A 15,772-nucleotide genomic window follows, 5' to 3' on the forward strand; every position below is an offset into this window, starting at 1 on the left:
AGTAGAAACTACCCAATCAACACAGGAAAGTAAAAAAAAAAAAAAGAATTAAAAATAATGAAGTTAGTTCAAAAGACCTCTGGGACAACATCAATCATACCAAAATTTGCATCACAGAGAGGCCAGAAGGAGAATAGAAAGAGAAAGGGACGGAAAACCTATTTGGAGAAATAATGACTGAAAACTTCCCTAAACCTGGCAAAAGGAAATACACATACAAGTACAAGCAGAGAGACTCCCCCAAAAGATGAACCCAAAGAGACCCACATCCAGATACATCATAATTAAAATGTCAATGGTTAAAGACAATAAGAGAATCTTAAAAGTAGAAAAAGAAAAGCAGTTAGTTACCTACAAGTGAGTTCCCATAAGACTGTCAGCTGATTTCTCAACAGAAACTTTGCAGACCAGAGCGCATGGCACAAAACATTCACAGTTATGAAAAGCAAGACCTGCAACCATGATTACTCTACCCAGTAAGGCTATCATTTAGAACTAAGGGAGAGATAAAGAGTTTCCCAAATAAGACACAGCTATAGTAGTTCATCACCACTAAACCAGCATTACAAGAAATGTTAAAGGGACTTCTTTAAGTAGAAAAGATCGAACATATGAATAAGACAACATGAAAGAAAAAATTATCACTGACAAAGGCAAACAATAAAAGCACTGGATCAACCAACTATAAAGCTAGTACAAAAGTTAAAAGCAAAAGTGGGAAAATCATGTGTAATTACAATAATAAATTAAAGATACACACACACACACACACACAAAGAAGTAAAAACAATGACAAAAACATAAATGCGGAGGGAATGAGTAAAAATGGTAGTGATTTTAGAATGTGTTTGAACTTAGGCAAACATCAACTAATATAGACTGCTATAAACACAGCTTGGTATATATGAAACACATAGTAACCACAAACAAAATCTCTACAAGATATATACAGGAAATAAAGAGAGAGGAATCCAAACACAACACTATAGAAAATAATCAACATACAAGAAAAGAGATCAAGAGAATAAGTACAGAGAAGAACTACAGAAACAATCAGAGACAACAAAATGGAAATAACTACATACTTTTCAATAATTACTTTAATTGAAAATGCTCCAATAAAAGACATATGGTGGCTGAATGGATAGGGAAAAAAAGCAAGATACATGTATATGCTGCCTATAAGAGATCTAATTAAGATTTAAAAACATACACAGACTGAAAGCAAAGGAATGAAAAAAGATTTAACGCAAATGGAAACAAAGAAAAACAAGCTGGGGTAGCAATACTTATATCAAACAAAGCAGACTTTACAATATGTTCTGTAACAGAGACAAAGAAGGGCATTTCATAATGATAATGGGATCAATCCAAAAAGATGATATAACTCTTGTAAACATCTACACACCCAATATAGAAGCACCTTAATATATAAAGCAAATATTGACAGACATAAAAAGAGAGATTGACAGTGAAACAGTCATAGTTGGGAAAGTTAATACCCCATTGACATCAATGAATAGGTCATCCAGACACAAAACAAACAAGAAAACAGAGGCATTAATGACACATCAGACAAGATAGACTTAATTGATATTTTTAAGACATTTAACCCCAAAGCAACAGAATATATGTTCTTTCAAGTGCACTGAGACATTTTTCCAGAATAGATGACATCTCAGGCCCCAAAACAAGTCCCAATAAGTTTAAGACAACTGAAATCATATCCAGCATCTTCTCCCAACTCAAGTATAAAACTAGAAATCAATTACAAGAAGAAAATTGCAGAACACACAAATATCTGGAGGCTAAATTACATGCTACTAAACAATGAATAGGTTAACAATGAAATCATGGAAGAAATCAAGATACCTTGAAACAAATAAAAATAACACAATGACTCAAAATCCATGGGACACAGGCAAAGCAGTTCTAAGAGGGAAATGTATAGCAATACAGGTCTACCTCAAGAAACAAGAAAAATCTCAGCTACACAATTGAACCTTACACCTGAATGAACTAGAAAAAGAATAGCAAACAAAGCCCAAAGTAAATAGAGGAAAGAAAATAATAAACATCGGAGTTGAAATAAACAAACTAGTCTAAATAACAATAGAAAAGATCAATGAATCCAAGAGTTTATTCTTTAAAAAGCTAAACAAAATTGATAAACTTCTAGCCAGACTCATCAAAAAAAGCAGAGAAGGATCAAATAAATAAAATCAGAAATGAAAGAGAACAACCAACATCACAGAACTACAAGGATTATAAGGAAATAATACAAATAATTATATGCCAACAAATTGAACAACCTGGAAGAAATGGACAAATTCCTGGAAACATATAATCTTCCAAGGCTGAATCAAGAAAAAATCTGAACAAACCAATAACTACTAATGAAATTGAATCAGAAAGAAAAAAAAAAAAATCCCAGCAAACAAAGAGCCCTGGAATAGATGGTTTCACAAGTGAATGTTACCAAACATTCAAAGAATACCTATCCCTCTCAAACTATTCTAAAAAACTGAAGAGGATGAAAGACTTCCAAACTTATTTTTCAAAGCCAGCGTTACCCTGATCTTAAAACCAGAAAAAGACATTATAAAAAGAGAAAATTATAGGCTAATATCCTGGATGAACATAGACACAAAAATCCTCAACAAAATATTAGCAAACCAAATTCAGCAAAACATTAAAAAGATCTTACACCACCCAAGTGGGATTTATTCCAGTGATGAAAGGCTGGCTCAATATCTACAAATCAATCAACGTAATACACCACATAAACAAAATGAAGAATAAAAATCATATGACCATTCAAATGTATGCAGAAAAAACACTTGACAAAATCCAACATCCGTTTATTACAAAAATTCTCAGCAAAATGTGGACAGAGGAAACATACCTCAACAGAATAAAGAACATATATGACAAACTCACAACTAATATCATACTCAACAGGGAAAAGCTGAGAGTTTTTTTTTTTAAGATGAGGAACAAGACTAGGATGTCCACTTTCACTACTTTTATTGAACATAGTATTGGAAGTCCTAGCCATAGCAATCAAACAAGAAAGAAAAAAAGCAACCAAATTGGAAAGGATAAGTAAAACTGTCATTATTTGCAGATGACATAATACTACATAGAACCTTAAAATAATCCACAAAAAAACTATTGAAATAATAAATGAATTAAGTAAAGTAGCAGGATACAAATGAGTGTTCAGAAATTGGTTGAATTTTAATACAGCAATAACAAACTATCAGAAAGATAAATTAAGAAAACAATCCCTTTTATAATTTCATCAAAAATAATAAAATACCTAGAAATAAATTTAACCAAGGAGGCAAAAGACCTCTACTTGAAAAACTATAAGACTCTGAAGAAAGAAACTGAAGGAGATACAAATAAATGAAGATACAAATTTAAAAAATACCATGCTCATGGATAGGAAGAATTAACATCATTATAATTTTCATACTACCCAAAGCAATCTACATATTCAATGCAATCTCTGTCAAAACACCAATGCCATTTTCATAGAACTAGAACGAAAGACCCCAACTAGCCAAAGCAATCTTGAGAAAGAAGAACAAAGTTGGAACTATCACACTACCTGATCTCAAACTATACTATAAGGCTGTAGTAATTAAAACAGCATGGGCCCTGGCTGGTGTATCTCAGTAGTTAAGTGCCAGTCTGTGAAACAAAGGTTCGCCAGTTCAATTTCCAATCAGGACATGTGCCTGTGTTGCAGGCCAGATCCCCAGTTGGGAGCGTGCAAGACACAACCAATCGATATATCTCTCACAGGTTGATGTTTCTCTCCCTCTCTTCCTCCCTTCTCCTCTCTCCAAAAGTAAATAAATTAAAAAATCTTTTTAAAAAACAGCATGGTACTGGCATAAAAACAGGCATATAGATAAGTGGAACAGAATAGAGAGCCCAGAAATTAACCCAAACCTATAATATGGTAATTTAATCTATGACAAAGGAGGCAAGAATTTACAGTTTGATAATGACATGCTCTTCAATAAATGGCAGTGGGAAAACTGGACAGATACATGCAAAAAAAATGAAACTGAATCACCTTCTTATACCATATACAAGAATAAATGCAAAAGGAATTAAAGACTTAAATGTAAGACCCCAAACCATAAAACTCCTAGAAGAAAACACAGGCAGTAAACTCTTTGACTTTGCTCTTACCAATATTTTTTTTGGATATTTCTTCTCAGGCAAGGGAAACAAACTAAATAAACAAGTAAACAAGTGGGACATCAAACTAAAACATCTGCAGAGGGAAGGAACAAGCAAAAAGACAACCTACTGAATGAAAGAAGATATTCACCAATGACACAATCAATAAAGGGTTAATACTCAAAATATATAAGGAACTCATACAACTTAGCAGCCCAAACAAACAAACAATTAATTAACAAATGGGCAGACGACTTGAATAAACATTTCTCCAAACAGGACATACAGATGGCCAATAGACATATGAAAAGCCATTCAAGATCCCTAATCATCAGGGAAATGAAAATTAAAACCACAATGACATATCACCTCACACCTATCAGAATGGCCATCATTAACAAATCAACAAACAACAAGTGCTGGTGAGATTATGGAGAAAAGGGAACCCTGGTGCACTGTTGGTGGGAATGCAGACTGGTGCAGCCACTGTGGAAAACAAGATGAAGGTTCCTCAAAAAATTAAAAATAGAAGTACCTTATGACAAAGTGATTCCACTTCTGGGTATTTATCTGAAGAAACCCAAAATATCAATTCCAAAAGATATATGCACAGCCATGTTCATTACAGCATTATTTATAATAGCCAAGATATGGAAGCAACTTAACTGTCCACCCATAGACAAATGGATAAAGTGGTACAATATATACAATGGAATATTACTCAGCTATAAAAAAAAATAAAGCCTTGCCATTTGCAATAACATGGATGAACCTAGAGAGTATTATACTAAGTGAAGTAAGTCAGACAGAGAAAGACAAATACCATATGATTTCACTCATAGGTGGAATCTAAAAAAAACAAAACAAAATAAATTAACAAACAAAACAAACTCAGATACAGAAGACAAACTGATGGTTGTCAGATGGGAGAGGACTTGGAGGTATGAGTGAAAAAGATGAAAGGAATTAAGAACTACAAATTATCAGTTATAAAAATAGTCAGAGGGATGTAAAGTACAGCACAGGGTATGGAGTCACTAACATCGCAATAACTATGGTGTCAGATGGTTATCGGACTTATCAGAATTATCACTTCATAAGTTATATACATGTCTAGTCATTATGTGTTAATCTGAAACTAACATAATATGATATTGTACATCAATTGTAATTTATAAATAAAAGAGTTTTAATTGTCCTTTTTAAAAAATCTCTTTAGTTAAGGTCTGCAAAATCCAGGTTATTTTTCTAGGCCTTATCTTTCATTCCACTGATTACAATATTACTGACTTGTTAAATTAATTTCCGCAATATTGGAAATTTATCAACTTTATTGCTGAGAATTATATTATTTGCTTGCAATATTTTCTTTCCTTTCTTAGAGAAAACAGTGTAATTGCTGTCCAAATTATACTTCTACTTCATGTTATCAATTTATTAATATTTCAAATTATGCCATTCTGTAATTTTTCCTCTGCCTTACTATTTTTACTTTCTCTCTAATTATGTATTTTAAGAGTATTGTTTCTTATTATATTTAATCATGTAATATAAAAAAATTAAAATTATGGCATCAAGATGATAGCTTTTTCCTCCTGCAAGAGTTTATTGTCATGTATTTCAGAAAGAGTTGGATTGAAGGGCAATAAACTTTAGGTCTTGTGGGAGTTTACAATAAAGGTGGTGCCAATAGTTTTCTTGAGATGTCTTAAATCCAAAAACCTCACATTTTAAGATATTAAAGTAATTCCTGAAATGAATTAACTCTGTTCTTTACATTTTCATCTCTATCTTGTTCCAGGGCAACATTTTTACTCTAAATGAAACCTTAAAATAAACACATTGATCTTTAATAAGAGCATTTTCTCCTCCTAGCAGGGTAACTTTTTTTAAAAACCTGGAACCTTCATGTTGAACTATATTGTAAATTCAGCTTACCACACCTTGTTAGAGGTACCTTCGGCGGACATGCTATGAAATGGTGTCACCTCTTGTAATGGCAAAATTCATCTCTTAAGATTATTCAGTTTTCTGTCCCCTCTCTTAAACTCCTGTAACATAAAGGTTCACTATACCCCAAATACCATTTGCAGAAACATGTTATAAAGCCATAAAGCTTTCCCAGCCCCACCCCACCCCTCCACCCTCCACACCTCTCTCTCTCTCTCTGTCACATACACACACACACACACACCCCAAGTATCAAAACACATGGGTTTAGAAAACTGAGCTCTTTTGAAAGGCTGATGGGCAAAATGGCTCCTTTCTTCCACCACTCCAAATTCTCACCCATATCACCTCTCCCCTCTGACTCTTCTGACCTAAACCCTACATCACAAATGATGGCACCTCACGGCAAAAACTCTTAGCAACAAGACAAAGTACATTATAGCACATTGACATCAGTGTATTACATGCAGCACATTGCTATTTTAATGTAAACTGAAAGAGGAGGCTAGAAAAAAGAATTGTCTGACGAGTGTTCTGAAAATAGCAGCTACAGAATTCTTCATTCTAAATAGTAAAGGAACCTTGATGTAAGCAATCACTAATATTATCCAATATAAGTAAAATGTCCAAGCAAAAAATAATGCTACAAGTACACTACTCCAAATTTCATTAAAGGCAGCATAATAGCCAGCTCATTTTTTTAATCAAAAATAAATTGGACTTCTAGTTCTAATGCCAATTTATCATATGGAGTGTTGACATGAAATTTTCTCATAAATCCGGGTTACTGACTTGTAGCTAGACAAACTTTCTCTTAAAATAGTACCACAGAATTTTTAAGTAGCTGATCTTTATCTGCTGCATTCTATAAGACAAACTCTAAAAAATAACAAACTTAAAGTATTATATCAAATAATTCAAACTTCTGCTTAAGAAAAGTATCATTGCTAAAAAGATAGTAAAGGCTATCTTAACATTGCTTTGTTGGGAAAATTCATTTATTTCTATGGCAAGTTGTACTTAACAGGCATTACATTGGAGGGGAAAAAGGAAAGTCTGTCTGAATCACAATAAGGCTGTAACATATAAAATCAAACACAAATACAAAACAGCACATCAGCTAGTTTTAAAACAGTACACATACAGAAAATGTTGGTTTCTATAATGTAACCCTGATGTTGCAATATTAGCAATAAAAAACAATTTCCCCAGGAATTTCAATGAAGGAAAACCACTGAACAATAATACAAGTCTCAAAAATATCAAGGAAATGTAATCCAGAAAGACAGAATCCAAACATTAAAATCATTATTTGAGGAATGGTCTCTACAATCCACTCGCTGAATTCAAAGGATCAGAAAAAGTATAATTTATCTTAATACCAACTTTCTTAAAGCACACATCAGCCAGTCTTTGCTTAAGATTCTTCACATTCTTCTGTCACATCTTCAGTCTCCTGTTCATCTGCACATCAAAAAAAAAAAAAAAACCCACCAAAGTTGTTAGATAATCAGAAATGTATACATAATTAAGAAAAGTCATTCAGCTGAAACAACATTAAATACTTCTATACATGAGACAATAATCATATTTTCATTTAATATTTATTGGACAGTCATCATAAGCTACATACAAAGTTTACAAAAAAGCAAAAGATAAGATTCCTGCCTTCATTGAGATTATAGCTGACCAAGAACTTTTTGGGTTTTGAGAGCTAAAGTAATTATGGATTTGGAGACAGCATCAAAAAAATTTTTTTTTCTTTAAACTAAGTTTCTGGGAAGTAGGGCAAAATCAAAAGTAAATACATTTAGAGTAGATAAGAACTGATCACCTTTTATTTCTTCAAAATTACGACAACAGAAATGGAATAGTAATATTCTTCTGCCAACCTCAGGGAGAAGGTTTTCAGAAAAGGCAGAACTGACAACAGAACCACAGAAAAGAGGACAATGAAGGAGAATTAGGAGAAAACGGAGCCCTCATACACTGCTGGTAAGAATCTAAAACGGTGCAGCTGTCTTGGAAAACAGTCTGGCAGACCCCAGAAAGGTCCGCATAAACCAAGCAATTCTATTCCTAGGTATATGCCCCAGAGAGAAAACATACAACACCCTAAAACCTGTACACCATTATGCATAGCAGCATTACATGTAACAGTCAAAAAAGTAAAACAACCCAAATGTCCACCAACTAATGAGTGGATAAATAAAATGTGGCATATATCCATACAACAGAATATTATTCAACAATAAAAATAATGGAGTATTGATATATGCTATAGCATGGCTGAACCTTGAAAACATTATGCTAACTGGTGCAGCCAGACACAAAAGGTCACATATTGTATGATTCCACTTATATGAAATGTCCAGGCTAGGCAAATTCATAGAGACCGAAAGTAGATTAGTGGTCGCTTAGGGCTGGGGATTGGGAAAAATGGGGAGTGACTGTTAATGGGTACAGTGTTTGTTTTGAGGGGTGAAGAAAACGTAAAAATGATAGTGGTAAAGTTGCACAATTATGTGAATATATTAAAAACCATTGAATTATATAGTATTGTTGAACAGTGGCCAAAATAAGTTACATCCATATCCTTATCCCTGAAACCTGTGAAAGCTACCTTACTCTGGGAAAAGGATTTGTGAAGATGTGGCTAAACTAAGGATCTTGAGATGAGACTATGTACCATCCTGGATTATCAAGGTGGGCCCTACATTCAATAACAAATGCCCTTATAATAGAAGGGCATCTGACAGAGAGAGGGAGGAAGAGGAGAGAGAGAGAAGGAGAGGGAGAGCGAGGAAAACGAGAGGGAAAAAGGGAGAGGGGAGAGAGGGAGGGGAGAAGGGGAGGGGGAGAGGGAGTGGGGCTAAACAGTGAAATCACCCAGACCCCATCCCAGAAACTGACTTTAAAAATGCTGATGCCTACAGCCAACCCTTAGAAATGTACCTGAGTCCTCTGGGATGGAACCAAAGCATTAATGTTTTAAATCTCACCAAGTGGTTCTAACACACAGCCAGAGGTTAAGAAGCTCTGCCTAAGGGATGGATTCAGAATAGCTTAAACGACAGATAGATTTGAGGTAGGTATCAAATGAAAATATCTAAAAATCAAAAGTATACAAAGTATAGATGATCCCATACTCACAATATGTGTCTCCAAATAAAATATTAACCATGAAAGAGTAGAGAATTCAAGCTAAAATATGCTTGCTCTCAGTGGCTATGGGGAAAGTTAACCAAAGGAAGGACAATGGAATTGGCTGCAGAGATAAGAAGACAACCTGGAACAGGTAGTATCTTCATCAAAACAAAATTTAAAAAGAAAAACAGGATTGAGCCAATGGGAAAAAAGATACCTTTGGACATTATTTTAATCACCACCATATTTGCTAATGTTTTTTATAATCCTAAAGTAGAGTGACCAGTAAACCATCTAGTCCAGAGCATCTCACAATGCAACGTGCATACAAATTAGCTGCTGGGGCATCCTGTTAAAATGCAGAGTTGGATATAGTACATGTGGAGCAGGGCCTGGGATTTGGCATTTCTAACAAGATCCCAGGTAATAACAACACTGCTGGTCTAGTCTACAGCCATGATCTTCAGTAACTTTTCATTTTACTCAATTTGAATGAAGCAATGGAATCAGAAGTCCCAGTAACTGATAAAGTGATAAGTATTCCGATTAAATACTAAAACTCTCCAAGTTGCCGTTGTTCACTTGATACTGCTAACAAAATGATAAAGTGATATTTCATAAATAGAGGAAATAAGTAACAAATATTTACATGAAAAGTCTACATCAAGAAGAAATGGATTAAAGAAAATTAGTTTAAAATAACTTAAAAAGATAAATTCATCAAATATAAACTTACTCTATGCCAAAATCATATAAAAATGAATTAATACTAAAAACTGCTAATATGGCAGCTCTGATAATCTGATCAAATAAACTGGATGAGGGTTGATTAAGTTACTAAGACCATCTGAGAAGCAACCAGCAGCCTTGGAAAAGTAATTTAACAAATAATAACTAGGAAGCCTGAAAGCACACACTGACTGAGAGTAACAGACCTCTGTCAAAGCAATGAGTTAAGTATTTTCCTAAGGGCAAGCCAAAAAAATTTTTAAGGAAAAAAAAACTCAGCTAATAGTGTTACTATTTTTAGAATCTCACTGCTTCACTGCCAATCAGTAAGACAATATTAAAACAAAGAAAGCTTTCTCAAAACAATCTAGTTTCTCTGAAACTATTCAGTTGGTATAAGCAATAACATATACTAACCCACATCTTTCAAACTACTGCAAAAGCTTTCCCAAAAGTCAGTCCACATGTACTTGGCTTCACCGAACAAGTTACAATTAAATAGACCTTTTGATGGGCAGAATTTCAACATAAAGTATATTCAGATTGTATAGTTGCCATTTTGGATAGAACTTGTTCTGAGGACAACAAGAGGATAGCAATTAGCTTTCTTACATCTAAACTGAAAACAGTATTTCTCAAATATGCACAGCAAAACCTTGGGGCTTGCATTAATTTGGCATGCTGAACTGAACGCTCCACACCAGAGAATCTGATTTCAGTAAGTCTGGCTAGGGTCTTGGACATAAGAGGTATAAACCAAGCAAAAAACTCCCCAGCAGATCCCAGTGCTCATCCTGGTTAGGAATAATGCTCTGTGGTTTGTAACAGTGTTTCTAAAACTACATATAAATATCACCAGGGGAACCTATTAAAGCCCAAATTCTGGTTCAGTCGGTTTGAGCTGGGGCCTATGAAGCCTCCAGTGACTGGACCACGCTCCAGGCAGCAAAGGGCTTATAACATGAGATGGAAGTCACAGGGTTCCAAAGAGCCAAGAACACGAAGCAGAGAAGACCAGATGGGGGCCATGTCTTCCCTGGAGAGTATATGTCCCATCTAAGGGAACATCTGCTACTCACCTTCCCTCACAGATTTAAGGACCTGCTGATTTGTCAGAAAAGTCAGAAATCCAGGCTTTTATGGGAAATCTCCTGATTAAATGTTAAACACCATGTAAGCCAACCAAAGCCAGTCACTGACCCAACTGATTATTTATGTGAAGTTTCTCATTTGGCCCTTATTACAACCCTATAGGGTAAATATTAAAGACATCTTCTCTTATAGATAAGGAAACCAAGGTGCAGAGGAGAGAGAGATTTAATAACTTGCCTAAGATCACCTGCTACTAGCAGAGCAAGGATTCAAACCCAGGTGTGCCTCACCCGGAGCCCACGCTGTTAACCACCTGGCTAAAACATGCCATGAGTGGGCAAGCCAGGCATCCCTCTGCTCACCTAGGTACCAGCCTGGACACTTCTAGCTTTGCCCTTTGGGTAATTAATTTGCTCTATGGTTTTATTTCTCAGTTTCCATTTAGGGAAACCAATCATTCCAGTTTGCCAGAGACTCAGGAACATTCAGTGGTAAAAACAGGATACTCCAAAGCAAACCAAGACATTTGGTCACCCTAGTTTTCACATAGGGGTGTTATGTTTAAAACAACCTTATCTGAATTATTTCGTGAATTTATTATAAAAATTTTAAGACCACTATTCACTCAATGGGTCCTATGGGAAATTCCCGTTTTCCTTGGGGAATGAGTATAGTTCTGCCCCCGCTTCTTTACTACATGACTGACTTTGTGTCCCATTCTGTCCCATTCTATTTTTATCTGTTATTCATCTGTTCCTCTATACTATGTAAATTTCTGTTGATAACTAGCCCAAACGATTAGTGGCAAAAAGAGAATACTGTACATGCATAGATTCCTTTTTTATTATCTAGGAAGCAATTCAGCATCAGATAATTTGATTAAGTAATAGACTAACTACAAGCCTGAAGTGTTTTTTTTCTGAAGTGCCAGTGGACTCAACGGTGTCTCTGAGGTTGATTCCAAGGAACACTTACTCCCCATTCTCCTCACACTTCCCCCTGGCCTCACTCCACCCTCCTCCACTCTTCCTATGGGAAGAAGAGCCAGTTATCTGATTGGTGGGATTGGGCAGCTCAGTCCCTTCCTCCAAGGAAATCAGCACTCCACCCCAAAGGTGTTTCTTTGCTTCTCCATACTACTGGTCCTACATGGACAGGTCTCCATAGATGACGCTGGATTTTTCACCCCTGCCAGTGCCTAGGTGTGTTCATTTATTTGAGAAGGCACAGCATTGGGAAGACGGTTTGGCTGCCCACCTAAGTCACAACAATCACCTACATTTCATTAGCAATGAAGCTGACCTCCTTGATCTCCATTCACGAGAATCCATCTATTATCTCTCAATGGGTTCTGATTTGGGTGAGGAAGAGAAGATGCTATTTATGGATCCCCTAAGACCCCAACAGTAAAGAAGTTAAGGACTTCCAGCCAAGATGGAAGCGTAGACAACATGCTGCATCTCCCTCCACAACTAAGAAGGAACACAACTACCTCAAAACTATAAACAACCAGAAGTTCCAGAAAATCAACCTGCATGGAAGTCCAACAAACAAGATTTAAAGAAGAAACACTCATCCATACAGGTAGGAGGGGCGGAGCCAGGGCAGAGAGAACGCAGTGTGGTGACGACAGCAGCAGCTGCAGCGGAAGTCTGGCAGAGAGCACAGTTATATTTTAAAAAGTCAAGAGGGACACTTAGGGAGCATTCCCAGCTCCTCACCAGACCGTGCAGCTCACGGTCCCAGCACCAGAGAAAACCATGCCTCATTGCTTTTGACTGTGCAAACCAGTGGGGGTTGGCGTGGAGAAAGAAACTGCCGGTCTCTCAGCAGAGTCTGCTTGTTTAAAGGGCCCCCACGGTCCTAGAACATCCACAGGCCCATCCACTCTGGGAACAACGGCCAGGGCAACAGCTAGAGAAGCACCAGTCCCATAAGGAAGTGAGAGAAGTGCCTGGAAAAGGGGCAAGTGCTGGGCAAGTGGCATTGTTCCTTCTTAGACCCCTCCCTGACATACAGCGCCACAACATGGTAAAACAGGTCGCCCTGTACTGGCAAATCCCTAAGGCTCTGCCCCTTACCATGTAACAGGAGTGACCAGTCTACCTAAGACACAGAGGCAAACATACACAGGAGACTTCCGACCAAGATGGAGGCCTAGACTGACACGCTCAATCTCCCTCAACAACTAAGAAGGACTACAACTACCGCAAAACCAGAAATAACCAGAAGTTCCAGAAAATAAATGGAAGTGCAACATATAAAGTTATAAAGAAGTGGTGCTCGTCTGGATGGGTAGGAGGGGCAAAGCCGGGGCAGAGAGGTCAAGCTCTGCTGGAGGCGGCAGCAGCGGCGATGGAGGTGGGATGGCAGTAAGCAGAGACACCCATATTTAAGGGGAGGCGAGAAGCGCCTGGGGAGCACCCCTGGCTGCAGACCAGACCCATCAGCTTGCGATTCTAATTCTGGGGAAGGCAGACCCCCATTGCCTTGGACTGTGAGGCCCAGAGTGGGTGAAGACAGAGGAGGAGGCTATTTGTCTCTCATCGGAGAGTGAACGGCAGGAATCCATCTAAGACCCACACCCCCACACAAAATGCCACAGTGTAGTGAGGAGGGTCACCCGGTAGTGAGGAGTGCATGGGGCTCCGCCCCCTATAGCGTAGGAAGTGTGACAGCCCTGCCCAGGAAGCAAAGGTAAACGCAAAACTGCCAGGATGGCACAGATCATGATAGAGATCCTGGTGACGCAGCTGACCAGACAGCAGATATCTAATCTAATGAAGCAGCAGATAGGAAATCTTTCTGAGGCACGTTTCAGAGCTTTGGTAATAAAAGCGCTTACAGACCTAACAGCAGATCTTAAGACCAGGAAGGAATGAAGGCTAGTCCTGCTGAAATGAAAAAAAACACATACGAAACTAGTGATGAGGGCAAGAATATCAGGGATCAAATCAACAAATCGGAACATAAGGAAGGAACAAACAGTCAACCAGTGCAGAAAGAGGAACCGAGAAGTGAGGAAAATGAGGAGAGACTCAGAAACCTACGGAACAGCTCTAAGTGGGCCAACATCCAAATCATAGGGTTGCCAGAAGGTGAAGAAGAGCTAGAAATTGAAAAATTATGTGAAAAAATAATGAAGCAGAACTTCCCAAACTTGGGGAAGGAAATAGACTTACAGGTACAGGAAGCACAGAGAGTTCCAAAACAACTGGACCCAGGGAGAACGGCACCAAGACACATTATAATCAAAATGTCAAAAATTAAGAGAGAATCTTAAAAGCAGCAAGAGAGAAGAAGAGAATTACATACAAAGGGGGTCCCAATAAGACTATCAGCTGATTTCTCAAAAGAAACTCTGCAGGCAAGAAGGGACTGGCAAGAAATATTCAAAGGAATGAAAAGCAAGAACCTACAACCACGATTACTCTATCCAGCGAAGCCATCATTCAGAATAGAAGGGCACAGAAAGTGCTTCCAGGACAAAGTAAAACTGAAGGAGTTCATCAGATCCAAACCACTGTTATATAAAATGTTAAAGGGACTTGTTTAGGAGAAAGTGGATCAAAACTATGAACATTAAAATGAAAACTGTATCACAACAACCAACAACAGAAGCTAGGGAACCGAAACAAAGGCAAACTAAATAGGCAACGAGAGTGGGAAAAGAATTATAGGTATGGAAACATACTGGGAGGAGGTCAGCAGGGATGGGGAAGGGAGGAAAGGGAGGGAGATGGTACAGGAATTAAGAAGCATAGTAGGAGGGACTAGAGTAGACAGGAAGATGTTGAGAAGAACTATATGCACAACCAATGGGCATGGACTAAGGCGAGGGGAAAAACCTACAGGGAGGGTGGTCACTGGGTGGAGGGGAACAAAGGGAAGAGAAATTGGGACAACTGTAATAGCATAAACAATAAAGCACATTTTTTTAAAAGTTAAAAAAAAAAAAAGATCCAGCAGTGAGTGAGTACAATGCTAAACTTATTGGACCTCATACACAGAAATTCAAATAGCAGGAGTAACCACTACCTTTAAAGCACAAATATGAAACATTAGGTATTTCAAATTTGAAACTTTATATAGCTGTGAAGCAAATCCTTATTTTTCAATACCACAATTTAAATTGGTCTTCAATGTCATTAGATTCAGTTCTATTTTTTAAGTGTTATCTGACTCTGCCTTTTAGAAGCAAAATTTTAATACTTGTAACAGACCTGTTTGTCAAGGAAAAGAAAACTGCATCTTAATAATATTATCGTTGCTATTAGAAGAGAAAATAATAACTGGTTTTTCCTTTCTGTCTGCTTACAGAAGTCTACTCTGAATCACATTCACATGTATCTGTTTCCCAAGAAAAGAGCTTGAATGTAATGTAACAGCTGAACACACTGCCACTCCTCATCACAGTTACATCTTTAAAAGGCTTTTTGCCAAGAAAACTGGTTTTGTACTCTGTTTTGGTGTGCACTTTCGTATAAAACATATAATGTACTATTTATTATACTATTTTAGAATAGAATTGATTAGCAAGTTATTTTAATCATTGTAAATGCTGGAGTTAGTAAAAATTTTTAAAACTCCAACTTCAGATATGCTTACATGCACTAAAACAATATGTAGGACATATTCCTTAAAGTTTTTTATG

The 15,772-nt window shown here is 37.0% G+C and overlaps 1 protein-coding gene across 3 annotated transcripts in view; it reads right to left on the reverse strand.

Annotated features, from left to right (window-relative positions):
• Positions 1-7,500: 7,500 nt before the first annotated feature.
• The window catches only part of FSIP1 (fibrous sheath interacting protein 1), a 184,874-nt gene continuing 176,602 nt past the window's right edge, over positions 7,501-15,772 (reverse strand). For all 3 annotated transcript variants that reach the window (XM_090271952.1, XM_090271951.1, XM_090271953.1), the window contains one exon: positions 7,501-7,614. In XM_090271952.1, coding sequence (XP_090128078.1) covers positions 7,568-7,614 — 47 coding nt within the window. In that variant the 3' untranslated portion in view covers positions 7,501-7,567. The remainder of the gene's footprint in view (positions 7,615-15,772) is intronic.

This window comes from Furipterus horrens, unplaced genomic scaffold (assembly GCF_987537825.1).
Source record: "Furipterus horrens unplaced genomic scaffold, mFurHor1.1.pri manual_scaffold_3, whole genome shotgun sequence".
In the NCBI taxonomy this organism is placed as follows: domain Eukaryota; kingdom Metazoa; phylum Chordata; class Mammalia; order Chiroptera; family Furipteridae; genus Furipterus; species Furipterus horrens.